The sequence below is a fragment of the Netta rufina genome (genome assembly GCF_964035555.1).
Source record: "Netta rufina genome assembly, chromosome: 8".
Lineage (NCBI taxonomy): Eukaryota > Metazoa > Chordata > Aves > Anseriformes > Anatidae > Netta > Netta rufina.
Window position 1 is genome coordinate 20,893,374 of NC_140131.1, and position 27,608 is coordinate 20,920,981.

Consider the following 27,608-nt stretch of genomic DNA (forward strand, 5'->3'; position numbering starts at 1 on the left):
AGTGGGAAATTGGCTTAATGCAAGATAAAAAAAAAAAAATCCTTCATGGGAGCTGGCTGCTGTGCTCGCTCAGATCCTGCTGGGGCCGGTCCACCAGGATGCTCCGGGATGCTCAGCACCATGACACTGCCGGGATTGATCCTCCTCGTTCAATTCACGCCCAGGATGAAGACAGATTTGGTGTTGCTAAATCCCCTAATGGGATTAGCCCCACAGCACGCTCGCTCCTTTGGTGGAAGTGGCAAGAAAATCGAACGGGGGAGCAGAGCAGATCGTATTGGCATGGGGTGTGCCCGCAGCCCTGGGGACCGAGCGGAGGTCTCTGTCCCTTATCCTGGCCTCGCAGCCCCAGCTAATTTCTTTTCTACTCATTTATTGAGGTTGTGTTTTTCTGTTTGTTTGCTTGTTGTTTTTTTTTTGCAATTGATGCATGCAAACATGAGGCTAAGCAGGGTTCATTTCCCATACGACGCTTCTGGGGCAAACCCACATGGCTTGAGACACTGCAGGGCACAGCACAAAAAAAAACTCGAATTGGAAGTGGGTGTCCAAAACCCTTTCTGCTGGGAAGAGCTCTCCTCGCTGCCCTCCACAGCAGCTTGGGATCAGAGTTTTCCCGACCCTGCTGTGATGGGGTTGCAGATGCCGTGCCCAGATCCCCCCCTGTTTCTGAATTAGGGCTGGCTGCAGCCAAAAATCCAATTGAAATGCCCTTGTCCGGGCTGGGGCCATGTGTGGATGGAGCAGGAGAGGGGGGCTCTTTTATTTGGGGTTCTTTCTGCCCTGACCTGCAGCCCTGCAGTGCAAAGCCCCGGCTCGGCTCTGCGGGTGCTTGACCCAAGTGAGGCAAAAAAAAACGTGACCCAAAAGAGGCCAGGAGCTGCCCTCTGCTCTGCTTGGAGGCGGCAGCCCCTGCTGCTGTTTTGTTCCAATTAGGCCTGTTAGAGGATTCTGGTAAGGCAGCGGCCGGGCTAATTTACCAGGCAGACATCTCATTGAATTAGCCCCGCGCTGCAGAGCGAAGCCGGGGGAGCAGAGCCGGGCTGGGGCCACGCCGGCGCTTTGCCCACAGCATCCTGACTCGCACGGGGCTGGGGGCACGGGGGCAGAGCCCCGGCCCTGTGTGTGGCGTCCTAAAAAACAAATCCTCATCCGGCTGCTTTCTGGGCACGGGAGCTGGAGCCTCGCCTCCCAGCTGCGCGCATCTGACGTGGGCGGCACGGCGAGGGGAGTAAATATAGAAGCCACTCGCTTCCAGAGTCGCTTTCCAGGCCGTAACTTTGCGCTGCCACGCGGCATCAATTAAAGGAAATGTATCTCTGCGCCAAGCGGCTCTGCCTGCACGCCCGGAGGAGCTGGAGGTGGCTGCTCCAGGTGTTGTGTCCCTGCTGGGGATGGGGGACGCCGCCTTGTGCTTTGTCACTGGGACACGAGGTGGTGCAGCCTCAAGGAGGGGACCCTCCTAATGCTGGTAGAGATATTGCTTTCATTGAGCTGTGGCTTGGGTGCTGGTGGGTGCTGATGCTCACCCTGGGGCTGAAGCCCTTTCTGAGCCACCCGGGTTCTCCTCTGGGTCATTTGGGGCAGCTGGGCTCACCCCGGGGATGTGGAGAGCTTGGGGATCTGTCCCCTGTCCCCACGCCATGGTGGGGCAGCAGATGCCCCATCCCCGGGGCTGGTCCCTCCCTGCTGAAGCTGCTCCCCGCGGCAGCCCACTCTCTCTCTCTGGACCTGGGGCTAATCGGATGCTGCCCTCGGAGCTCTAAATCAGATCACGGCTCCCACGAAATGAAGTTTTCTGGATGCGAGCGGCTGCCTGCAGCATCCATCACCCCGGCTTGCCACGCGCTCCCTCCCGGGGGCTGCCAGAGGTCAGCGTTTGCCTTTCCCGGCCAAACCACTGTCGTCTCCTCCCTCCTAATGGAGCTGCCTCGGGATGCAATAACACCACCAGGCGCTGTCCCGTGTCCCCAAGCCGTCCCTGCTGCCCCCAGCTCCTGGCAGCATCTCAGGGTGCAGCTCGGTTATGACGGCCGCATGTCCGTCCCCGTCGTTAGCTCTGCTGACGGATGGTGCTATCAGCTGGCTTTTGGGCGCATCGATTTCTTGGATTTTTTTATTTTCTTTTTCCCTGTTTCACGTGTGAGAGCAGCTTGAGGAGGAAATTGAACACGAACCATCCTCTTGGCTTTGCGTGGTGCCTGGCTGAGCGCAGGAAATCAATTTGCAGCAGGCTGGACCTGCCGGGGGTCGGTCTCCTGCAAACCCCACGGTGGGTGGCAGAGGCATCGCATCCCTCCTTGGCTGTCCCCTGTCCCCTCTGTGTGGTCCCTGAGGGTGCAAAACCTGCAGGAGGACCTCATCTGGCCCCATCCAGGTCTGAGCGATGCCCCTCCCAAAGCTCAGGCTGGGGCTCGGGGAGCAGGAATCGGGATGTGTGGCAGCATGGAGAGAGAAGGGAGATGGGGATGAAGCTGCCTGGGGCCGTGCTGCAGAGGAGCGGGGTCGGCAGGTCTCGCCTGGAAGCTGCCACCCCCCTCCATCAGCTAGGGCCACGTGGGCAGCGGGTAATTAGATTTCCCCGGCTGGCTCTGGGGCCCTATCAATTAGGGGGCTGCGGGGCCGGTAATGAAGTGCGGCTGCGCCAGCCCTGCCCACGCTTTCCCAAAGCCACTGCATCACCCGAGGCACGGGATGGCCCAGCAGGGCTTCCTGGGTGCAACTCACTCATTTGGGCTGAAATCACAGATTTTGGAGCATCCTCTCCCAGCCTGGCGGGTTGGTCTTCCCCATTTTTGCAGCACCCTGCCGTGCTCCCTACAGAAGTGAATTATTTTGCCATGGTTCTGGGGACGGACCAAAGGGGACAGCGGGTAGGGGGATGAGCTGACAGCACCTTTTTCTCCTTCTCCCCCCTCCCAGGGCCGCAGGCGTCTCCCCGGGGCCATGCGGAGCTGCCAACCCCGGCCGGCCACCCCGGGGCCGGCGTGACCGCGAGGCTCGGCCACCGCTTTCCTGGGTAAGTGGCCCCCAGGTGGCGGGGGGACGCGATGCCTGCCCCCATGTCCTTGTAGCCCCCGAGCCCTACGGTCACATCCTGCCTTTCAGAGTTTGATGGAGAATCGGTCGGATGACAGCGGGAACTGTTGTTATCACCGGGGGAATCCTAGCGACTGTGATCCTACTGTGCATCATTGCCGTGCTCTGCTACTGTAGGCTACAGGTGAGTGCTGGGGACATCCCCGTCACACCGGGGGGCTGTGGGGATCCCAGCAGCATCGCTGGCACAGGAGGGATCTGGGGGGCTTCTCGTTGGTGATGGGCAGGGAGCTGCAGCACCACATCTCCCTGGGTGCTGCTGTTCCTCCCCCCAAGGCTTTTGAGGATCTGCAGCGCTTGTTCATTCAGGTGTAGGCTCGGCTGGGGCTGCAATACCAGATGGAGAGCTCTTTTTTTTTTTTTTTTTCCCCAAGTAAATTAGGCGAGGAGGCTTTCAACAACGGCCGGCTACAACCTCCTGCTTTTTAAAAGTTAATGTGAAGTCTGCGCCATGCAGCAACGTGACGGGCAGCACAGCGGTTACTCGGGGGGTGGCATCCCAAAACGCCTTCCCCATGCTAACCTCGCTGCCAGGGGAAAGGATGAGCCCCCCCCGGCTGCATCCTGCCAGGTTTCATCCAGCTGAACCACTCCTGCTTCACCACTTTTCTCTTCCCACCTCTACTCTGTTTGTTTGTTTGTAATTATTTTTATTTATTAACAGAGGCGAGGCTGGCCTTTAAGTTGCAGCAGCCAAACGTGACGGATGAGGCTGGATTTCAGCCTCTCCCCGTTCCTTCCTCTCTAACTCATTGTGCCTGCGCTTTCTGATAAAAGCCCTGTCCCTCTCCCGCAGTACTACTGCTGCAAGAAAGATGACTCCGATGAGGAAGAGGAGGAGGAGGAGGAGGAGGAAGAGGAAGAGCCCGACCTTCCCGCGCACTCTCACCCCGGCACGTGCAACGCCTGCAACTCCCGCGTCGTGGACGGGCAGGGCAGCCCCACACCTGTCCCTGAGCTCAACCAGCACGGGGCTCACCCCCGCTGCCCGACCTGCTCCCCCTACGGCTCCCCCTTTTACATACGGACCCCCGACATGGTGCGCAACGGGGGCGAGCGGGTCGCCTACGCGCCCGCCTGCTACAAGGAGATGGGGCCGCCCGTCAACCTGGCGGCCCTGCAGGGCTTCTCGCTGAGCCGGCACGGCCTCCTCCGCGAGAGCTTCCCCCCGCCGAGGGCCATCAGCACGGAGGTGTGACCCCCCCGCAACGCGCCCCGCTTCGGGGATGGGGATTTTCGCCCCCCTGGCCGGGTTGGGGTCCGTGCAAGGGAGGAGCGCGGCACCCGTGCAGCCCTCCTGCTGAGCCGGCACGGCGAAGCTTTACGGGTAAGGGAGACATCATCGAGGGAGGATGTCGAGACGGCGGTCTCCGAACCCACAATAAGTGTAATTACTGCTCTATCTCCTGAAGGGACTTGTCTAATGAGGGCTATGTACAGTACAAACCAACCTAATTACCCGAGGCTCCCCGGAGTCCCCACGCAGCCGCCCCGAGGGATGGAGAGGGGAGCCCCTGCAGCACAGGGGGATGCGAGGCCGGGGAGGCCGGGGCACCGTGAGCACTTTGCTTCTGTGTTACTGCCAAAAACGGCACCGGCTCCCGGCCACATTGGTCTGCACGCATGTAGGAGAAGTTACCAGAGAGGATTTGGATCGCCGTGAGGGGAGGCAAAGTTGCTTGCAAGACCCACGCGAACGGGCACAGGTAGATCCCTCTGCAGCCAAAACCCCACCTCTTCCACTCCTCACGAGCTTCCTTAGGAGCGGTTTTAGCTTGGGCCCATAAAGATATCGAGACTTTACTTACGAGGAGGTTTGCACCCCTCGGTAACTGCAGTTTGATCACCTTCAGCATCCAAAGCCCTGCCTGGACCCCCAGCCAAGCACAGCTGGTTTGAGGATGGCTTTTGCTCGCAACAGCAGAGACTGCCGGGTCAGGTCTCCTCCTGTGCAAGGATCACAACCTCTAACGGAGCGTGATTTCCAGGTGCTCGGGGTCCCCCCTCCTTTACTTCTGGAAGAAGAGGCTGCAAGACCCGAGCCTGGGCTCGGTGGCTCCGCGGCTGCTAACGACAGCTCAGCCAGCAGCTCCGTCTGCAGAACGAACGTGGGAAAGTTCCTTCTTCCTCCATAAATCAAATTAGGTGAAAAATGACCAAAAGGACGTCTCCATCGTTCACGGGCACTTCCCATAGCAACCGGCGCTCCCTGTTAATGGCAGGGGGAGGGATGCAGCCGGCCCAGCTCCCCCTGGCCGTGCGGATGCTGCTAGAAGCAGGAGCAGGAGCCGCTTGCCTTGCCTTTGCCATATCAGGCAGAACTGCTCAGAAGTCGAAATGGTTTGGTTTCGGGATTTTTTGCACCTCCACAGTTTGGAAATTGGATTACCAGAAAGATTTGGATTGGTAATTTTTGACCTCCCCCATTCAAGCACAGGTGAAGGAGGTCTCGGTATGGAGGCACATGCCTCAGATGTCTTCGTTAGCAGGCAAAAGGCTAATTGACATGCTTGACCTCCTCATGGCTTGGCACCTCTGCTCATACTACCCAAAGAAAAGGAGCCAGATGAATGCCAAATCCAATCCCACCACCGTGCCCCAGCCCGCATTTTACACAGCCTTTTGAGCAAACATTATTCACTGTCTCCTCCATCTCCGGACCAGAAAGACATTGCATTTCCATTATCCCCAGCCTCAGCCTAGCTGCATCTCTTTTACAGTCTCCTTCCATTCTCCGAACAGCGAGAGCAGGCCTTCATGGCCTCTCACGTTAAGGGCAGGCAGGGGGAAGAAGAAAGCTAGCAGCAGTGAAGCTCCCTGGCTGATAGTCCCTGGCTCCCACCCAGTCCTCCTCCCCAGGAACATAGTCTCTAACAGTTTTTCTTGGCTAACCCGGCGAATCCTGTCCTTTCCTGCCAGAGCTCAGCTAGGTCTCCCTCCTGCTCGGAGCCACGTGAAGTTATCACAGCGTGACCCGAGGGCACGGCAGCTCCCGGCACCCAACTCTACCTCTTGGCGTGAAGCAAGGCCTCCTGCCACGACCCGCTCCGGGTGGGAATAACACACCAGGCTTTGCTTCTGTGGTCACCCCTCTGGTGAGAGGAAGGCAACCAGATCATCATCACCATCACGCGCAAACGCAACGTGACCTGTTGCCAGCTAACAGGGTGCCGCGGCTGGCGAGGCAGATCCCAAGTCGTGGGATGGCCAAGGCGAGGATCGTCCTGGCAGCCAGCACAAACCCCTGGCCTGGCGTGGCTGCAGATGGATGGGTGAGTCCGAAAGGGCAGGAGACACGGGAGATACAGCTGGGGGTTGTGAGGTTTGGGGAATGGTGAAGGAACAGCACAGGGTGGGGGCAGGGATCTCAGATTTTTTCCACTTCAGATTTCCCCTGTTATTATTCTCTGTCTTTGTTGCTGAGCTGTGGGTCCAAACTCAATGTCAGAAATAAATGAGGACTTTGAAATACAAAACAGGAGTGATTGCTGTTCTTTGGCAGGCAACACAAAGCAGGGTTCATCCAGTGCTGCCCTATAAGTGTCCTGGTGCAAGGATTTTTCCACCCCACCTTACCTGCTCCTGCTCTTGTCCCTCTCATGTCCCTCTTCCTCCCTTGACCAGACCTAGGTACATGCACCCCAAAAAACACAGATTTATGGTTTAGTTCTTTATTGTGACACAGAATTTTTGGGCTGTGATTTGGAAATAACCCTTGTAGTAGAAAAATCAGCAGGGCAGGGCAGAGCGACTGCTGCTGTGGTCTGTGCCCTGCTGTGGGCTGGCCTCTGCGCCCCACCACCTCCACCTGGAGCTCTTCAGAGATGACTGACAGCAGGGACAGGCTTTCCCAACTCACTTCTCAGTAGCTTTCTAGGAACCGACGGTTTGTTTTGAATAAAAACCTCTTGGTGGAGAGGGAACGGTGATGACTAAGTCCTAGGAGTCCTTCCTTGCTGAGCAGGCTCGTCTACAGGGACTGGCTCCATAGCCAAGCCAAGTGGTGTGGCTTCAAGTGGTAAAGTCTGGCTCAAGGGGGCTCTTGCCCCTGAATTTGGAAGGGTACTACAGGCTGGTGGTAGTCAGGGTGACTTGAGCCGACACGACCGGCAGCAAGCCTTCCTGTAGTACCAGTGAGAGCACAGCTTCACCTTCAGCACCAGCACGCAGTTGGCCGTCGCTTTGTCTTCACAGTCTTCTTCTGGGGAGCAGAAGCATCCACAGAAAAGGTTACAAAGGGAGATGTGCTTCCCCCAGCTGAGAGCTGGGGGGAGTAAAGGGCTCCCAGGGCTCCTCTCCCTCCCTCCCAGCCTTACCTGGTGCCTCTGTGGGGCACGGCTGGAGCTGGCACGTCTGCCTGGCTTCTGGCTTGGAAGCGGGGTCGCAGCCCTGAGCCAACGCTTCCCCCTGGTAGCACTTCACCTCACGCAGCCGCACACCAGCACCGCACGTCTTGCTGCACTGTGGAGATCGAGGGAAGGGATCATGAGAGGCAGGTTTTTATTTTCCTGTGGGTGTCGAGTTCTTTCTTCCTGCAAGGCCTTCCTTTGGAGACTACTCTTGAGGAGACTTGGGTCAGATCCCACACTGATCTCAGATTTAGCTCCCCTTTGGTTGCTGGAGGAGAGCCCCTGGAAGCTGGGGCAGGGCGAGGGAGGAGTTGGCTTTCTGCTTTTTAACGCAGCTCAGAGTTGGTTTTGCTTTGAACGCTGATGCTATGATTGACGATGGACAAAATGGCTGCTGTGAGTCAGCCACAGCTTTGCCTACCCCCACTCCCTAAATGCTCACTAGTGAAAATCAAGGGAAGGACAGAACACTGACTCCTGGCAGAGGAGACGTGGCTGTAATGCCTGCAGTGCAGTGCGTGCTCTTGCCTGAGGCCATAATCCACATGCTCTCCAGCTCCTGTGTGCCAGCCTCTCCCTCTGCTGCCTGGTCTGCTAACAGAGAGCTCGCAGTCCTGTCCAGTCCTACCAGAGCCCTCAGCAGATCAGGCTGCTAGAAATCCTCAGTGCAGGTTGTACGCCATCAACCAGGGTTATGAGGCCTCATCTCCCCCCTCCCCACCTCCCTGAGCCCTACCTGTGACCAGGAGGTAGTGAACCACGTCGAACACGGCCTCTTGAAACAGGCAGCGTGCTCCTCAGGCTTCTGGGAGGCTTCACAGCGCGTCTCAGGGTACTCCCTGTACACCCCATTCTCCAAGCCTGCACACAAGACAACCCTGGTCTTCATCCCTCGCCCACAGCTGGCATCACACTGGGGAAGAAAACAAAACAAATGATGCTCCTCGGCTGTGCAGCTCCAGGTAAGATGGCATCCTGCTCAGAAGCAAGGTGCTTAACGTGTGCTAACACCAGTCTAAAGGGGGCAGGCACAGGAGCAACAGCTGCCTGCAAGGGAGCTGAATTTCTTGGGGAGCAGGGACAGGAGCTGGTTATTTGTGCACAATCCATCCGTGGGGGATGCTGAACTGAGCTCGGCCGGCCTGAGAGCAGCTACCACAAGGGAGCTGGAAGAGTCAAGGTAAGACTACAAAAGGCTGTTTCTGACTTAATTTATGTACCTCTATGTCCTCAAAGACCGTGTAGTGTATTTGTGCAGCAACCTGTGTCTTGGAACACTGACAAGCAGTGCGTGGGCCAAGGGGATCAAACTGGTGCACTACAGGAGACCTGCATGGACAAGTACCCGAGCTCAGCCCACAGCCATGCAGGCACAGGTGGGAGGGCTCAGCTTCTCAGGACAACACCAAGAGAAGCAGGATCTGATTCTAGTTCTGCTCCGCTCCCTGATGCCCACAGCAGCAGTTGCCAGCTTGAGATTTCACTGCTTTGTGCCTGTCTTCACCATGCCGGGGCCAGCACAGCTGGCTTGCATCCCTCCTGAGTCATCCTGTGCTGAGAGAACACAGCAAAGACGCTGGCACAGGCAAAGGTGGGGAGCCCAGCTGGCTTTTCAGGGTTCAGGTGAGTTTAGTCACCAGGGCATAACTGAAAAATTGTACCACAGCGTTGTACGTGACCCACACCATGGGCCAGAGCAGGAAAGGGTGACAGGACTGCCACAGGTCCCCAGGTTTAACCAGTTTCTGCTCATTAACCAGTGCTGGAGGGACACAGCTGAATGCAGTCAACAGCTAGGAAGGCTACAAAAAGGAGAACAGAGGCTTAGTTATGGTTGGAGGGGAGGGAGAGCTCAGTTGTTTCTCTGACCTTCTTCCTTAATGCTCTGTGAATCCCTGTTTTTCTCAAGACTTTACAAGGTCAAACCCCACAAGTGAGTCAATGTGTCCCTTCTGGATGCTCTGGGATTTGGACCAGCTTGTCATGGGAAGCCCAGAGCCCCTTGACCAACAGAGAGGGAGTAGGCTGGTGAGAATGATGGCTGGATAGAATGAGGCACCTGGGCCACGTTCACTTGACTCTGAGTCCTGAGGCAAGTAAGCGTTCTTGGGCTGGATGTGACTTCCAGGGCAGGGACTCGGGCTGTGGTCCAGGCTTCCCTCTGGCTATTATTAATCAGAGAACCAGTTGTTTTTTTCTGGGGCTTTCTCTTTAGTGGTGGGACCAAAATCTTGGGGAGGTGAGTGTAGATTCTGGACAGAGCTCTGCTGAGGTGCCTGCAACTGCCAGCTGGGAGCCAGAGGTGGGAGAGGAGGAGGATTTCCTTAGGACATTGCTGCCCTCCAATGGAGCTCCCTGGGAAGGCAGCAAGTGCCACAAACCTTGAGGTATGGGGGGGGCAAACTGGGGCATTGCTACTTCCCTCTTTGTGGAAGGAGCTGTGTCAAGGGTACAGCTCTGCCAAGGGAGCCAGACACCCACCAGCTCCTGTGGGATGTGGGGTGGGCTTTACCTGATCCCACTCCTGCTCCACCCAGTGCGCGGGGCAGTTCTTGTCTCCACACGGGTGGACAGCCAGGGGCTTGGCGGCCGGGTCACACTGCGCGTCGGAGATCACCTTGCCCTCCAGGTTGCGACACGCGACGAAGCGACTCATGCGTCCCTCACCACAGGCACCTGAGCACTTGGAGGAACAGAGGGCATTTAGTTACAGCAGGAAGGTTGAGGGGCCACGGTCTGTGGTGTGCTGGGGGCCTGGAGCCTAGGCTTGCTTTTGGGTCTGTGTGGCACTCGACCCCCAGGGTCTTTAGAGGTACATCTGGTCGGGGAGGTTCATTCCTCAGGTGCCAGGAGGATCCCAAATTATTAAAGAACTCCCCTCGGACTTAATCAGAGATAATCTGCATTTTTGCAGCATGGAGAGGCAAAAATGCAGATAATCACCGATTCTCTAGCCTCTGCCAGACGAAAGCCAGCAGACCAGCAGTGTGACTGCCTGTCTGCCCTCTCCTGCCAGCCCTGTACCCCCAGCACTGGGGGAGGGAGCAGCAGCCCCTCTGGACTCACCGGGCCCCAGTCGGAAGCGGTCCAGCGGCGGTCGCAGGGGGGTCCTGAGCACGCCTTCTCGCTGCTGGGCTTGCGGGACTCGTCGCAGAGGGGTGCCTCCACCGAGCAGCGCACCTCCCGCTTCATCGTCCCCTGGGTGCCGCACCGGGCTGAACACTGCAACGACACAGAGCCAGCCCCTGGGCTCAGAAGCAGAGCGCAAGAGGGACAAGCAGAGCTGTTTTCCTCCTGCTGCACTAGTGGAGAGGGGCAGGACCCCAGCAGGGGAAGAGAAAAAGGGGGTAAAGGCAGTACTTGCTTCCCCAGGGCACAGTCGGGCAGCGCTTCCTCAGCACTCACCAGAGGGAAGCGCCCAACATTTGTCATTTTCCTCCAGGCCCCAGCCCATCCTCAGATGCAAAGCTCCCCTGCCGCCTACCTCAGACCACTCGGAGAGCTCCCACTGAGGCCCACAGGCCTTGTTCTTGCAGGCTTTCCTCTCCATGGGTCTGGCCAGCCCGGCTGACTCACAGAGGTCATCGTAAACGGAGCTGTCAAAGCCCGGAGCCAGCATCTTCCAGCAGCGCACGGTGCGGTACTGGTAGCCCTCGCCGCAGGTCCTGGAGCATTCGCTCCACCGGCTGGTCTCCCACCTCCATGTGCACCGGGAGAGAAAGCACAAAGGAAAACCCAGGTAAGGGGACCAAGGGACAGAGGGTGGCTGGGGAGTGCGTGTGTTCCTGAGACTCCCTGTCCCAGTAACTGCTGCTGATCACGTAGATGTTGATGTTAAGGGGGGCTGGTCTTGAAAGAAGACAGCTTTGTGCTTCGCAGGTAATTTAGACACAACAAATTCCTTCCCTTTTTTGTGAACATGAGAGTAAGTGGGTTTAGCTATTTAAGCACAACTTCCAGTCCCGAAATGGCTGCTGAGCCAAAAATAATCCTCACTAAGATGTGTGGTACCCACGGACAGCTGATGTTGTTCCCACTCACCTAGGCTGGCAGTCCCTGCCTGTGCAAAATTCGTGAGTAGGTTCTGGCCGGGTTAGGGCATCACAGTATGTTTCATCCACTTCCACTCCATCGTACCGGACACACATCGCGTAGGAGGCGCTGATACCTGCTGGACAATTAAGATCCTCTCTTGGTCAGGCTCTACCAGATGCAAAAGCCTCCCTCAACTATGATTAAATTATTGAAGAGCCTCTGAAACTCTACCTGCAATTTTAAAAATACCAGTGTTTTCTCTAACAGCAGCCAAAAAGGATCTCCCTTGCACGATCAGTCACCTAGGAAAGGCTTGAACTGATAAAAGGCTCCAAACAAAAATCAGCCAGATGCTCTGGATGGCTCCGTTTCTCTCCCCAGACTCCTCTGAGGGCTGTCATCCTAACCTCCCATCCTGGGAAGGAAAACTGACGCCAAAACTCATCCTACAAAGTACGGAAATTCACAATTGCCCCACTGATTACAAGAGTCAATCACTTCAAGATGCCACTCTAAGACCAATGGCATTGCAATAATATCCTGGTTTTCCACCAAAATGCATCTGCCCTCTCTAGATACCATAAAAACAGGGAACCAAATGGCAAAGAAACTGGGGGCCGGTTGTGTGGATTCCAATTAAAGGAAGTTACCAGGATGAACCCATCTTGAAAATAAGGATCAGGTCTTCACCTACCTGAAGTGCACGTGGAGCTGCAGGGGGCATAGGCTGAGACCTTCCAGCGATACATGTCAGCCAAGCTGATGTCGTCATGGCCCACAGGGCTCACATTAAACTCATTGCTGCAAAGAGAGGAGGAGGTGGCATGAGATAAAGATGAAAATTGCTGCAAACATGAAACGTATTAAATTTCCTCCTTACTTTCTTTGAAAACGGGACGAAACCCATTGTTCCTGCTCTCCATCACCATCTCCCCCCACCTTGGACAAGATGTCCCAATGACAAGCAGAGTGCAAAGCCTTGATCCACCTCCTGTATTCGACTAGCAAGGCTGTGAATAACCACAGCCCTGCAGGTCCTACAGAACCTATTTAAATGGATCCCTCTGAGGCAGGAGGACACAAAATAGGTTCTGGAAGCTCTGTCTCACACCAGGAGCTACGCCAATCAGTTTTTGGAGGACACACCATTTCTCAAGGACCTCCAACAGCTGCCATGGAGAGACACTGGAGAAGGGGGACGTCAAGGACAGCGGTGAGACTATCAGAGGATCGGTTCAACCCTCCCTCCCCAGCTAACCACGCTCCTGTTTTGCCCAGGAAACCAAGTGCCACCTTTCAGCGCCAGGGGCTTGCAGAGGCTCTGCCTGGCTGATGTCCGCGGTTGTGCTGGCACCTAGCAGAGGGCTCTCCACAGATGCCATCACGCTGTAGTTGCTTGCTTCCCCCTGACTCCCAGCATATGCCTCCACCTTCAAGTCCTCCAGTGAGTTCTTACGGGACGGTGCTTTGTGGAGGCCCTGCGGCCACCGGGCAGCCGTCTGGGTCCATAGTCCTGCTGTGGAGTTCCTCTGGGCCAGCCTGGCTGCCAGGTGCTGCAGCTCCCTACAGAAGGCGGTGTGGTGCAGGTCTCGGTGACACAGCCGCCTGAAGAGACGAAGCCTGGAGGACGCTGCGCGGCTGTTCTCCGAGAGCTCGGATCTCCTCGTGCTGTAGGGTACAGCTGTGCTGATGGAAATCTGATTGAATCTGAGGGCTGGAAGAGAAACAGGGGGATGCTTTCACTGTCTTGTATGACTTAGACTTCAGCACGTGGTTTAGGTGTCCAGTAAGGGGAAAAAAAGCATGAAGTATTTGGCCTTAAAATCATAAGGTGCCAGCATAGCACCTTAACTGCCCTGACCAGCCTCACGTGGGATCCCCACGCACTCTCTACCCATGGCCCAGGAGCTCCATTTAAGTTCAGGTCTGGCCTCACCTATGTTGTAGGTGAGTTTTGCTCCTACTTCTGTTCCTGAATTGTTTGGCTTTCCCAGATCAACTTCAGCTTTGCTCCCCTTCCCTTAAGGAGCAACCAGCCCTTACTGCTCCCTGACAGTGTCCACCCCTGTTATTAACCATCCTTCTCTTCTGGCAGCCCCAATGGGAAAGCCACTCTAGATTTCAAGTAAGCCAATGTGGAACGTCCACTATCAATGAATGCAGACTTGTGAGAGAAAGAAAAATAAAGCAACCAACCCAATTCTGTTTCTCCACCGATTGCTGCTGCTTTGTCCTCCTCTTCCTCTCCTGCTGTGTTTGCATGGTAGACCTGTCTTATCTGGAAGTCATATTTCTCCTTTTCTTCACCTTGTTCCCAGACCCAGCCCCGAGGCTGACTGGTGGAGTTGGTCTGGAAGAAGTGCGGATGACTGAAGCCTAAATCTTCATGCCTTTCTCTTAAGGTTGTCTTAAGCTGTTCGCTGGTGTCATCTGGTGGCAGGGAGAGCCATGTGGCGTTGGAGTCCTTGGCAGCTCTGGAGTTGGCTGGAGCAGGATAGTTCTGGCTGGTCTCTAGCAGGTGATGATAGTGAGGTCTGTCTACAGCAGGGGCTGCAGTTCGGAGAGGTGGTAGTGTCCGTGGTACAGTGTAGTCATAAGTTATATGTGGCATTTTGCCATTGAAGTTATAGTACTGGGGGAAACAGGGAAGAAAACAAAACTTGTTTTATTTGAAGGGCGTGTATTTCACAGAGATCTCTTCTAACCACAGCTACTTTGTGACAGATGATGAGAGAAGATAGCATCCTTGGAAACCTGCAAGGCAGTACCTGGCTTCCTCAGCCCCAGGCAATTGGTTTGGGAACAAGGTGAATATTCCATTTGTCTGGGGAGGCTCACAATTTTGGGACAGGCAAGACAGAAAGGCCTAAAACTAGCTCTTCACTTACCATGGCATTCAGAGACTGGTTAGTGGGCCCTTGAGCTATGATATACTCCAGCCCATCTGAGTTCAGGCTCGAGGGCCGCCGGTACTTGAAGATCGTGCCAGCCACCCTGAAGTTCTGGGGGTTGTCAATGGCAGAGTTGCCGTTGAAGAAGAAATGCCCAGATTCATCAGCGAGTGCTTCAAAGAAGAGACAAAAGAGACAAATATGATATTCTATGCAGAGCACTGAAACTGCATTGGCAATAAGGAGAGCTGAACTGGCACCTCCACATCCCTCTGGATCCTCTGCTTACCCAGGATGTTTTCTGTCTTCCTGCGCTCAATGATGAGGATGTCCGTGGCACCGGCAGGGATGTTGGTGATGAACACATAACCTGAGGAGCAGGAACAGAACGGAGGTGAGGAAACCCTGAGGACGAAATAAAAAGGTGTACGTAGGCAAAGAAGTTTGTGGGATAAGTGTGCAAGTAGGAGGGCAGAACTACTCCTAGCAGGTTGTTTAAGGACATAAACACATCACGCCAGGCTGTGAGCTCCAATCCTAGCTCCCCTACGAAATCCCTTTACAGATGGCCATTACAGGTCTCTAAGGCTCAGTTTGACTACAGCTGGGTTTGTTAAAAAGGAATTGTGCAAGTATAACTGTGTGGCTTTAGGTGCGTCAATGAATGTGCTCTCAAGCTTTCTGGCAAGAGCACAGAAAAAGCTTACTAGTGACTAACACTAATGCTGAAGGGAGGAGGGAGAAGACTGTAGGTCCCCTCAGCTCCTGACTCAACAGAATTTGTCTCAAGAGGAGCTTAAAGATTGACCTTTAAATGGAGAGGAAGTGAGAAGGCTCTTAAAGTTGTGTGGGTTTGCCAGCTTGTCTTTCCTAATAGAAATTCATTGTTTTCTTCCTGCCCTGTAAGATTTTATGAGAGCTGGAACAGAATGCCAAGACTGTTTGTGTACTCCTAGAGAGGTCGGCACCATTACCCCAACCTGGAAAGGAGCCTGAGTGCTTCTCTGGTCTAGCATCTGTGGAGAATGAGGTAGACTAGTGGAACTACAGCAATGTGAAATGATGTTCTAAAACATCCTCAAACCACAGTTAATTACTAATGAGTATACCACAGTCTATTTCTTCTGTGAGTGGAGGAATGAGCCATGAGGTGGCAGGAGATGAACCGTTAATCTCAGCCCCGTTTCAGAGGGACTGTCCCTCAGCTGTGACAACCATAGGACTGCGGAAAGCTGGAGACTAAGTGCAGGCTGAAACAAATGCCGTGACCCTCATCACAGGAACCTAAGCTTCCAGTGAACGCCTAGCACAAATAAAGAAGATTCATTGACCTCTTCACATCACCTGAGGTGGGGGAGCTGCCAAAATCAATAAGAACAAATAGATCCCCAGCTGCTTCCTCCCGTAAAGAGGTAAAGGGAAAACTCGCCAGGCTAATATACAGCACATCAAAACCTATCTCCTCTGATTAAGCTAAAAGGACAAAATACAGGCATTTAGGCAGAGGTGGCGACACTCTTCAGCTCTTTCCACCAAGCAGCTGGGAAACTCCTACCCGCATTCAAGCCAGTCACCCTTCATGCCAGTTGGTGGTAAGGAGTAGCAGGTGAAGTCTCTGGACTGTGGTAGCAGGGAGTACCTATCTGTGAGATTGCCTTTCGGAAGCTGCCCGAGACACGGTGGCAAGTGCTGCCGTCCCCTCCACACACCCTGCATCTGTCCATCGTCCGGGGCGAATACAGGCTCCCATCGCACCCCACTGGCTGCAAAGAATAAAACAAGAAAGGGTTTCCTGGGGGCAGGGTCTTTTCAAGGAAACGCTACCACATCATTTAGGTGAGGTTCTGGGTGTGGGTGTAGGGTAGCTTGGAGTAGGGTGATGAATGAATGAATGAATCTGGCAGCAGGAGATATTCACTGGTGCAAGTTGTGACCATTTACATTGTGCCCCTGAAGCTGGGGCAAGGTTGTGTGTGTGTAGGTGACTGGAGTAAGATTTGGGTAAGCTGTTTCAGTTCATTCTGTAGCTGTCTTTAAGCCAATCTTTTGCACTGCAATAGTTACATACAGCATCACTCTGCAGGAGAGGCTGCATCAAAGGCAGGCCTACTTGAGGTTTTAAGACAACTCAGCGTAACACTACACACACCCATCCTTTATCCTTGCTGCATGCAGGATAAATCAAATATAAGATTTTTTTTTCAACTTGGATGACTATGAAAGCATAGTCACTTCAATTCTAGTCCTCTCTGTACTAGGAGGAAAGTTCTGTTACTCAGTGGGAATGTGAATCTAATGTCCTTTGTGCTCTGTTCTAGTCGGTAGGCATTCAAAAGGGAGCATAATTATTCCTGCCAGGCCTTGGTTTCACTTCCCTGCTGGGGCCCTTGGCCTTGGAGGTTTCACCATGCATTTATACTCCCAATTTCTGTGTTATTTCCTTCCAGAGCCTCACCTCACACTTCCCATTGATGCAGACTCCTTGATGGGTCCTGTCCTTGCAGGAGGTACCATCCTGTGCTCGGGCCATCAGCTGTCTCTCTCCGCTCCGAGTGGTGCACTGGAGGTCGCAGGGCTTGTTGGAGATGCTGGTGTAGTCATCTGAAGGGACAGAGGCAGAGCGAGGTGATCAGAGATGGGCAGTGAAGAAGGGGACTTCCCTCTTATCCATGCTGCTGGTTTGACATCACCTTTGATGTTCTTGCTTCTTGAGATGAGACCCCAAGGCTACAGATGTTTCGGCAGTAAAGGGGCTGTGGTAGGAGGCTGCAGATGGGGACCAGGCCTGGCAGAAGCGCTTCTCGATGGCAAAACCACTTCCTTGCCATACCCTCTCCCCTTTACAGTGCCATCCCTTGTGCCAGACAGGGGAATCTGCCTCAGCAGATCCCAGGCCACACATAAATACACAAGAGCAAAAAAGACCTGTAAGAGAGGCACCAACTGTACTGACTGTGGCCAGCTACACCCCTTCCAGCTGATAAATGGAGCTAGAGGTACAGATATTCTATGTTCCCTTGGCAGCTAATGGAAAGAGAAAAACAGGCAGGTCCAGAAAGACAGTCATGTCTCAGAGGAGCTGATTCTGGGCCTCAAGGGCCATCTGGCAAGCCACGTGAAGCAATTTATCTCCTCTGCGCAGGAAATGGATGGACATCCTGTTCAGAATAACCCACTACCAGCCCAGTGGGAAGCACGCTGGGCGAAAGAGGCAGCCAAAATGGTAGAAGGCACGCAGGAAGTGAACAGCCACTCTGCCAGGATGACTGCTGGTTAGCTGAGACACCTCAGAGGAGCCTGTGTCCTGTCTGCCCACCAGCGCTTGCTGATGTATTTTCCAAAACAGGAGCAATGTGGTGAGAGAGAAGGCCTGGCTGGGCAGAGAGGTTCTGTGAAGAAACAGGGAATGATTTCTCCAAAGGAGGTAGCAGAGGGAAGTACTTCCAGACCAACGAGGAGCATCCATCCCTTGCCCCCTGCATCCTTCTCCTGTGTCTGAGGAGATCCTGTAGGTGTTTTCTCACCCTGATCCTTTGTGTGAAGCTGTGAAAACCCACCTGGATAGAGGGGCATCCAGTGGTAGTAGCGCTTCCCAAAGGCTTTGGCATTGAAACTGGAGCACTGCTGTTGTTTGAAGCTTGCTGTGTTGGCTGGGCAGGGCTATGGAGGGAATAAATGTGATCAAAAGCTCCCTATGTCGCAGCCATGGTTGTGACAGCTGCTTGTCCCTGCTGCATCCTTGGAGGATGAAAATGCCCAGTCCACCCTGGAAGGAATCAGTGATGGACTCTGAGGTGCTATAATACAGGCAGAAGGGCCAGGCTTCCATCGCCTCAGACAGCTGCATTTAACAGTACTGCAAAATTTACTTACAGCAAAGGGAAAAGCATACTGGAAAAACGTCTTCCTTCCCCCCACCCCACAACAAATATATCTATAATCTAATCTAACCTATCTGTATCCTTTTCCCCGACCTTTCAGTCCCAGAGAGTAGAGCCCATCTCCCCTGTTTTCAGAGGCACGCTGCCCCAGGAGTGGCCCGTGCCTCTGACAGACCAGTCGCACCCTGACTGCTGGTGCTCTTGAAGCTCCAAGTGCGGACCCCTGCATCCCACATCCCCCAGTAAGAACCAGTCGGTGCTGGAAGTGGTTCTCACCTGCTGCTGGCACAGTTGGTAGTGTTTGGCTTGGCCAACACACATGGTGCTGTTTGTTCCCTGGGGCATCTGGAGCCTGCAAAGCAGAATGAGAATGCAGAAATGAGCTGGAGGTCCATGAAACACTAAGAAATGGAGGATAACTGAGAAGTCAGGCCTGACTTAACGGGGAGAAGCCAGGCTGGTGTTTTATCAGAGCAAAGCTTTCTGTATCTATGCCAGCCAACGTCTCTGAAATGCATTTTCAGTGCTTTTAGGTGGAATGCAATTTTAGGCTACTCTCTTTTTGAGGCAGTTTGAGTAGAACAGGGAGCAAGTGAAGTATTGGCACTGCTGTGCCCCTTCACCTCTGAGCTCCCATAGGGTTGATCTGACAGAAGGACAATAGACCAATAGATCCACCACTCCCATGATCTGAAGTGAGCAGGGGAATTGATATCAGAACTCACTGAGCAGTAGGCAGAGAGATGGCACCTCCCATGGGGAATGGACACCCTAAAAGATTAACAGGAGAGGTTTGGTACAGGTAACGGACAAAAAACCATGAGTTTCTCAGCAGTTGATGCTTTAGCTCTGGCCAGCAACATTTGTCCAAGTTCCTGACGTGCACATGCTGAAAAAAATCTTGAAAGCTGGGAAGGTGTGGAGAGAAAGGCTAGGACTGCAGATTAAGGCACTGTGCTCTGGGTGAAGATCAGCAGCAGACAGTGGGTTAACAGGGCTGGGAACTTAGGGTGTGCAGTAGCCATACTCAGGCTGGACTGCCTTGATGTATTGCAGCTATCCCTGCAGAGCTATGCTTTATGCGGTGTAGGCATAGCTTAAATTTGCACCACAAGGCTTCAAAAATTGCCGTGCCTTTCAGCTGAAGCAGGGGCAGTCTGCAGACTTGGGCAAAAATTGTTTCGTGGGGCACAGCTGGCTCACAAGCTGCTTTGCTTAGCGCTGCAGCACCTTTTGGCTGGGTTTTGTGTCGAGCAGAGGCAGAGACGTTGGCAAGCCTCGTCAGTGAGGAGGCTGCGTCCAGATGGACGGCACCTCAGCACATCTGGACCCTCCCGATGCTGCCAACCAGCCCACATGAAAGAAGTTTCCTTTTGCAGGAGGCAGAGCAGGTGGGGGGCCCTTGTCTGAGCTTCCTGCACTCCCGAGTGCATTCACGCAGAAGGGAAAGGGGCCGGGCAGCCCCTGCAGCTTGCTGTGCTGCAGGATGCTGGCTCTCATTAACAGCTCGGGAGAAGCAGGTTAGTGAGGTGCCCGAGGAGGAGGGCTTGGTGGCAAGGTGACCCGCAGGGGACAGCTGGAGCTCCCCACAAACCTTGTTCAATCAGCGCCAGGGCTGTAGCAGCTGCAGGGGACAAATGGAGATGCTGTCAGGTGACAGCCAGATAAATGACAGGGGGAAAAAAATCTTGCCAGCTCTGCAGGGAGTGAAAAGGGGAAATTGCTGAGGCATGGCTGAGCTGGCTGCTGCCAGCCGAGTCCCCAGAAGGTGTCTGGGAATAAGGGCCAAAATCCTACGCACGGGAACTGGCTACGAGTCAGGGTTAGGTTGGTCAGAGCAGCCGTGGAGAAGCAGTGTTTGTGAAGGACAGGGGAGGAGGAGGAGTAAAGCTGGTCTCCAGCCCACAACCCTGTCATCTTCAAGTCTCCCACAGCCTGCTGGCTGCCCACCTGCCTTCCTGAGGCCCTACAGAGCCCAAAACGTGGGTTGGGGCACCCCTGTTCCCCTTGAGGGCTGGCCAAGGGGTGCTGTGGGGACAGACGTACCTCTGTCGCAGGCAGTGCCTCTCCCGGGACATCACGCCTCCCCCGCAGGACCGGGAGCAGGTGGACCAGGAGCTCCACTCTCCCCACCACTTGGTGACTTCTTCATCCCAGGGGCCAGCTCCATCAGCTGCCTCACTACTGTCCTGACAGAAACAGAGGATGGTTAGTGGGGGAACCCAGCGGCCTGCTGCCTCGGCCTGAGGGAGGCCTGACAGAAGCGGCACCCACAGGATGCCTCTGGGACCGGTGTGATGTGGAGAAGGGCCCTCAGGTGGGACGTGAGGTGATAATCCCAGCTGCAGCCTGAGCCAAGGCCTGGCTCTGAGTCGGATATGCCAGCAGATCGCAGCCCCAGCTGGCTCCGACGAGTGGTCAGGAGAGAGGAGAAAGGCTGAGGGGGGCTGGGGGAGGCATCTGTCCTCTGCTGGAGCTGCACCACAATGAATAAACTCCCCTTTGTGCACAAGTCGGCTCAGGTCCAAGCTCCTCACCCTGCAACCCTCACAAAAGTCATTTTCAAGAGTGCTTCGGGAGCAGAGCCCCTTGCAGTTGCAGCCATCCCATCGCACCACTGCATTGCTGACCTCTCGCCACCCACCCCACAACGTGCTCCCCAGAGGGCTCTCCCCAACCCAGCATGCCTCGCCGGGGCTGATCCTTTAAATTTGGCAAACTTAAGCTCCTCTGGCCCTGACAAGGTCACTGCAGCAGGCTGCTGTTGGCTCTGCCTCTGTAACTCCCAGCAGGTAAGTGACTCTTTGTTTTAGCAAGATTTTTTTCCTTGCACTGTTCTCCCGTTCTGTGTCTGATGGCCTAAAAGCTCCTTGGGACTTTTGCAAACTAGCACATACAAGAATGAATTTGCTGTTTGCTGAAACACAGCTGTGAATGGTGTTAAATGCAGCCCTGAGTTTACCACAGGGCAGTGATTGGAAGTGATTTACCCAGCGGAAAATGCTCACGGTTTATCGGTGTTAGCAGAAGAAAATGAATAATTAGTGCATACGTAAGATCTGTTATGTTTAAGTAAAGGCACAGAGAAGCAGTATCACTGCTACTCTTACCAAAATGTGCAGGCTTGTGGCTGCAGCTGATAGTCCTGTCGAGAAGAACTGTTCTGCAGAAGGATAATTGATGGATGTGAAAGAAAACTCAGCAGAGTTTGCTCCTTGCTGAATGTGCTCTGTTCACTACTTTGGTTGACTGCCTCTTGGCTTGACGCTCTTTATTGGTGTAATAAAACCAAAGTGTTCTTCATCTTGTAGTGTAATTCCTGCCCGAGAATTTGCTGTTTCTACAGCATCTGCCAACAGAACATCCACTGGGCAGAGGAGATGCAGCTGTTTTTGTGCAAATGTTTTTAAGTTGTAACTTAGTATGTTTGAAGTGCGCGCAGTGCCTCTTCTTGGCGATCATACAGCAGCTAGAGCACGTTGGAAACAACCTGCTCTGCTGCATGAAACAGCACCACGTTACCTAATGCTTTACCTTTGATGATTACAATAGCTAACTGTGAAAACAATACAACAAAATTCTTTGATGTACTTGGATGTCCTGGCTGGATTTGAGTTGTCTGACTGAGACCAAGAGCTGTGGCGAGCAGCAGAGTTGCTCAAGAGAAGGATTAAATTTGAAATCAAATTTAAAAGAAAGAAGCATGTTTTCAAAAGGACCGTTTTCTCTTCTGCCAAATGCTCATTTCAACCTGTGTCCTATGAGAATTTTTGTCTGAGTGCATATGATCAGATCGCAAATGGAAATGCTGACGGTGTAGCTTCCAGAGCTACCCAGGAAAGAAATTAAAGGTCTCTCACTGTAAGGTATTTTCAGTTCAAGTCTTTCCCTGACCCCTCCTACACTCTTCTGTGATAAGCATCTCAAGGCCTGTGGAGGAAGAGCTCTTCACAATCGCAGGGAAGGAGAACGGTGATTTATCTGTGTCTGTGTGGGGAGCTCAGTGCAAAGCAGCTTCTCCTGTAGCTGGGGTATTAATCAGAGCTGGCATCTTTCCACGTGACTGAGTAGCTACAGAGCACCACGGGGTGCGAGCACTGCCCCGGGGGAAGGCATGTGGACCAGAAGCTGCAGGATTGACACAGTTTTTCCCCAAGTGGCAATCAAAATCCGGTGTATTTGTAACCTACAAGATAGTCCTGCTCCACAGATCTTACAGTCTATATAGGTGAGACAGTACAGAGGGGAAATGAGCAAAGAGAAGCGAAATGCCCTGTTCTACTGACCTACCCTGCCATGAAAAAGATGTTGTGTGTTTGGAGTAAATGATCCACAGGCCCTGCTGCTCTCAAAAGCAAGACAAGCCACAGCTGCCTGCTGGATCCTCCTCCAGTCAGTGCCCTGCTTTCAGCTCGCTGGTGCTCACCTCCTCCCACCCACCTCCATCGCAGGCATGCCTTGGGCACAGGCTCTTGCCGCAGCTCAAGCAGCGACAGCAGATTTGGAATAAAATGTGTTCCTCTCTATCTGTAAGCCCCTTTGCACTCCCTGTTCCTGCTTCCTCCCCTCGCTGGAGGAATCAATCGCACATTAAGTAGATTGATTTGGCTCTCAGGTTTTCCATGACCAAGCTCCCTTGCCGGTCCTTGCTCAGGAGCATTTATTTCCTCATGCAAGCAAGGACAATGCTGAGCTGTCGCCTCAGCCAGTGAGACTTACGGCATGACAGCGCCCGAGTCCTAGGCCTGGAGACGTGGAGGGCAGACTCAGGTACTTAGAGCTGGGGCAGCTGGTTCCAATCTGTGCTGAATTTACTCTCTTGTCAGAAATAAATCTGCATTAACCATGACACACAAACGCCTCTTGTTTTCAATTAGAGATACTTGCATTTTCCAAACTTCCAGATAACAAATTAAGGGCTGTGGGATAGACTCCAGATTAGATAAGCTCCTAGCTTTAGTTTCCCAAGCCCCTGAGTAAATCCCACACTCCGTGGAAAAAGAAAAGTCAGACGGGCTTTAAAACAACTCTTTTGCACTGCCCTGGTTGTGGGAGATGCTAAAGCTGCTCTAACTTGTGCTGTGCTGCAGAACCACCCACAGAGCAGGCTAGAAATGCTGGAGCAGGAGGCAGGCGTAGGTCCAGTGTTTGCAAGGCTGGTTCTGCCTGGGCTTGGATGGGGGCTCTGCCCAAAGCAGGGAAGAGATCAGGTACAATTCCTTAGGTGCTGAGAAATGTTAGGGCTAGAAATTACCACCGGTAGCAAAGGCAGACCATGCTCCAGCTCAGCCAGGTGCTCTCCGCAAGAATTTCCCTCGAGGCACTTGTGGCTTGGCACAAGGTGATCACACAGCTGCAGCTCTTCCTCTCTGAGGCTAACCATGCTGTTTCTGTGCCTCACTGGACAGAGGCTGTGCAAACACGCAGGTGAAGGTTGCCCTCCTGTCCTCTTGCTGTGGGGGGACCAGAGCTTTAAAACCCGACCTGCTGTAATCTAAGGAGCAAGGCGTGTAGGACAGCCTGCGTGGACTGGTGCAGGGGGGCACCAGGAGCACTCTGCAGTGAATTATGCACACAAACCTTGTTCTAGCCCTCCTGCCCAGACTGAAAAGATAAGGCAGGGTGGGGAACTCTTCCAGGGTAGAACATCTGCCTCCAGATTTACCAATACCAATGATGGAAACATCAGTCTCTAAGCCAGCACCACTGAAAGCTTTTTCTGTCTACCCAAAGACTCGGCAGCTGTTTCCCTTCTCCCCCCCATCGACACCAAACAAAGGCTGCCACAAACAAAATGCTGCAGCCCAGCACAGGAGGGCGAGCCCAGGCTGACATCCTATCGGTTTTCCAGGCAGTCTTTCTGAAGAGCAGAAAGGGACAAAATAAATCCTCTAACGATTCTCTGCCATGCGTCAGATCAGCTCTGAACTACAATGGGTTTCCCAGAAGCCTGGGAATAATGGCAATGACTGTGTCACTGGCTTAGTCTCCCATATTGAATCTCGGGATTCATTAGTCTGTGTCTTGGGGAAAAAAAGGCTTTCTAGGAAGAGAGACAACAAACATCCCTGTTCAGCTCGCCTTAATAGAGGAGCTCGCAGGGGTACGCCCTCTGTTGCAGCCTGATATGCCTTCGGGCCCTGACCACCACTGAAGGGCACAAGTAGCTGTTGTAAGCTCAGCCCTGTCAGAGCTTCTAAGACAACAAGAAACAGCAGCTGGAAATGAACTAAATTCCGAACAGACCCTTCCCGAGGTCATTAACCGCGTGTCCTCTACCAGAAATTTCCAGGATCCTTTACCTAAGGGCTTCTCTCTACAGCAAACTGTGCTACTTACTGAAATACTAAGTAGCTTCAGATGTCCTAATGCCTGGAACGGCCGCCAGATTATTATCTTACACTCCTGGAAATGAATGGCCATGCTCAGCCCCCCTGGTCTGGGTTCCCTGTGTTGTGCTCTGATCAAAGCTGTGGCAATAAACTCTGCCGCAAGCCCTGAAAAAAAAACAATAGGGTTTGCAATTGTGCCCTGATGTTTTACCCCAAAAAATGGTGTTTGTGTAAAGCTATTTCTTCTTCTGTCATTGTCTTAGCCTATTTGTATAGAGATAGTTTGTATGAGAGATTCATTGTCGGACACAGATATAAAACCAGATTTTGCTTAGAAATATTTTAACAAGATCCCACAGAAGGAATTTCCCATGATGGGAAAGTACCCAGAGGTAAAAAGAGACCTACAGAATAATTTATATGGGAGTAGGAAGAAGACCAATCTGGGGAAAACGCTAAACTTGCGAAAGATGTGATATTGCAGCAGATAAGTAACAGAAATCTGGACATATAATGAGGCACAGATGAGAAGCAAATTAGAAAGCTGGTAAACAGAAGCCAGCAAAGAACTATGAAGTACTGTTTATAATCCTGCCATGAAAGAAAGTTCACAGGCATGTCATTACAAAATACTTGATCCAAGTTGGTTAGGTCCTTCCCTTCAAGTAGGAGAACACGCTTACTTTGGGATGAGCTAGTAGAACGGCTGGAAATCTCTGAAGGGAAAGAAGGGAGCAATGTGGGGTGTGCAGGAGAGGCATCTCTACCACCAGTTTTTTCAGAGGCATTGAATACACTGAGCCGAGACAGCTCCACACAGGGAGGAATTTGCTTATCTAGGGATGGAGGCTTTCTATCGCATTCCCTGTATAACCCTGCTGTAGAAAACCAGAGAGCAAAAGCAATTGCAGGTTAATCCCTTAATGACTGCTGTGTGCGCGGCCTGGCACGGAAGATAGAGATCGGAGGGCATGCAGCAATACCACCAGCCATTCCTGCAGCGTGCAGTCCTTCATCTCTGCGGGGTCACACGGAGCCACGGTGCCCCCACGGGGGTCTGTGGCAGCAGGACCCCGAGCAGCCCAGGCTTGTGTATGCAGTCACCGACCTGAACGGGACTCCTCCACGCCTAGATGAAGGATTTCACAGCTGCTCAGCTTGACCCGGCTTGCTCTGCCTGAAGTTTCTGTCTGGCAGAGCCCTACGGTTCGGGGTAAGCAGAGCAGGCGGTGAACACGCAGTGGAAGCAGGACACTGCCTGAGCTTAAAACGAGGACAAGCCCAGCTCAGGAGACGCTGCTGGACAAAGCTGGGTGTAAAGCTGCGGTGCCTATCGCTGTGCATTAGACAGCTCTTGTGAGACTGCTTCACCTCACCGTGGCTTTGTCTGGGGAAGGAAAAAAAACACTCCAAGCCCTTTTTCTTTCTGCTAGCAGCGCAGGATCCCTCGTGCACAGAGGGACCTGGCCGGGAAGCTCGCACATGGAGCCCCAGGGTGTGCGGTGACCCCTGCGAGCGGGGGGCTCGGCCAGCACCCTGTGAAGGGTGGTCTGGCCAAAGGGGAAGGAAGGGGAAGAGGAAAGGGGTAAGGGGAAAGGGAAAAGGGAAAAGGGACAAGGGGAAAGGGAAAGGTCTCGCTGCAGGGGCTCAGCGCTGCTCTGACACCAGGGACAAGGGGAGCACCAGGCTCCGGCTCCCGCACATGCACCTCAGGGGATCAAGGTGCCCCCACGAGGGTCTCAAAGCACAGATCCCCCTTTTTACCATCCCCCCCGGCTGTCACCTCCCCGCCCGGCACCCAGGCGAGCGGCGAGGCCCCGCAGCCCCCCGGGGACCCCCCTCGCCCCGCCGGCCTTTTGTGGTGGCGGAGGAGGCTGAGGGGAAGGGCGAGGGGCGAGCAGGGGGGAGGCTCCGCCGCCGCTTACCTTAGCGCCGAGGGGGGCGGCGGCGCTGAGGAGGAGGAGGAGGAGGAAGAGGAGGAGGAGGAGGAGGAGGCGGCGGGGAGCGGCGGCCATGCCGCGCTGCTGCTGCTGCTGCCGCGGAGGAGGCGGCGCGGTGGCGGCCCACCAGCGGCCGTGGCAGGAGCCGCCGGGGCGCGGGCCGGCATGGCTGAGGGGCTTAATGACTTTACAACCTGCCGGGCGGCCGGCAGCGGCCCGCAGCCGCCGGGGGAGGGAGGGATGAAGGGGGGGAGACGGCGCTCGGAGCCGCCGGGGGCGGGGAGCGGGGCACGGCGGGGCCGGGCAGCCCCGGGGCTCAGCCCCAGCCCCGTCCCGCCCCGCCGCCGGCCTCCTGAGGGGAAGGCGCCGGGGGAAGGTGGAGGGGGTTGGCCCCGGCCCGGGGCTGCTTTTTGGTGTTTTATCCCGAAAAGCTGGGGGAGATGCTGCTCGCTGGGCGATCGCCTGGCTTTGGGCTTCGCTGTTTCAGCGGGAGGGAGAGCTGCGGGGTGTATATGGCAAACGGAGCGGGTCGTGGTTCATGGGAGGACATGAGGCTCACCGCCTCGCTTGCTGCTTTTTCCCCTCCAGCTCCCTGTTGGCGGTGACAGGACGAGCCCGCCGCATCCTGCTTGCACTGCACGAGGCCCTGGAGGAAGCAGTGAAGCCCCCATAAGCAACCTGGGGCGTCCCAGACTAAAGGGCTCTGTTGATCCCAATCTTCCAGGCACTGCTCTCGGGCTGACGTGCCGAGCTAGTCAACTGTGCGAGTTCAAAAAGGAAGGAAACGGCTTAAAAAGCTTCCTGGCACCTTCCCCGCTCCCTGATGGATCCCCCCGCAGTGCTTGTGATCACAGCACAGCCTCGGCCACGATGCCCTGCTCCTCCCGTGCCCACACGCCTTGGTGCCGGGCACGAGGTGTCCCCAGCCTGGGCAGGAATTTGGCAGCCGTGGCTTCTGCCCGCCAGATGTGCTGCGGTCGGTGTGGGAAGGTGATGCGAGGCCTCCACACCTCTCCTCCACCCAGGGCTTCGGCCTCTCGGTAGGGGAGAGGAAGGATGGAGGGGTGGCAGCAGGGGGGAG

General features: G+C 54.4%; 2 protein-coding genes across 2 annotated transcripts; one reads left to right on the forward strand and one right to left on the reverse strand.

Moving 5' to 3' along the window:
- Positions 1-3,130: 3,130 nt before the first annotated feature.
- On the forward strand, positions 3,131-4,297 carry FAM163A (family with sequence similarity 163 member A; the record flags this gene model as incomplete). The annotated part of the gene is made up of 2 exons (XM_084291118.1): positions 3,131-3,223; positions 3,896-4,297. The coding sequence occupies 2 exons, from the start codon at positions 3,131-3,133 to the stop codon at positions 4,295-4,297; spliced, it is 495 nt and encodes a 164-aa protein (XP_084147244.1).
- Positions 4,298-7,181: 2,884 nt separating this feature from the next.
- Positions 7,182-26,602, reverse strand: LOC311212266 (ADAMTS-like protein 2; the record flags this gene model as incomplete). Its single annotated transcript, XM_084291526.1, has 18 exons — positions 7,182-7,300; positions 7,416-7,560; positions 8,185-8,361; positions 9,961-10,131; positions 10,515-10,670; positions 10,933-11,146; positions 11,490-11,616; positions 12,178-12,284; positions 12,777-13,197; positions 13,680-14,115; positions 14,372-14,547; positions 14,664-14,744; positions 16,014-16,137; positions 16,830-16,975; positions 17,932-18,034; positions 18,532-18,607; positions 20,302-20,444; positions 26,513-26,602. 18 exons carry the CDS (start codon positions 26,600-26,602, stop codon positions 7,182-7,184), a joined length of 3,012 nt encoding a protein of 1,003 aa, XP_084147652.1.
- Between the last annotated feature and the right edge of the window lie 1,006 nt (positions 26,603-27,608).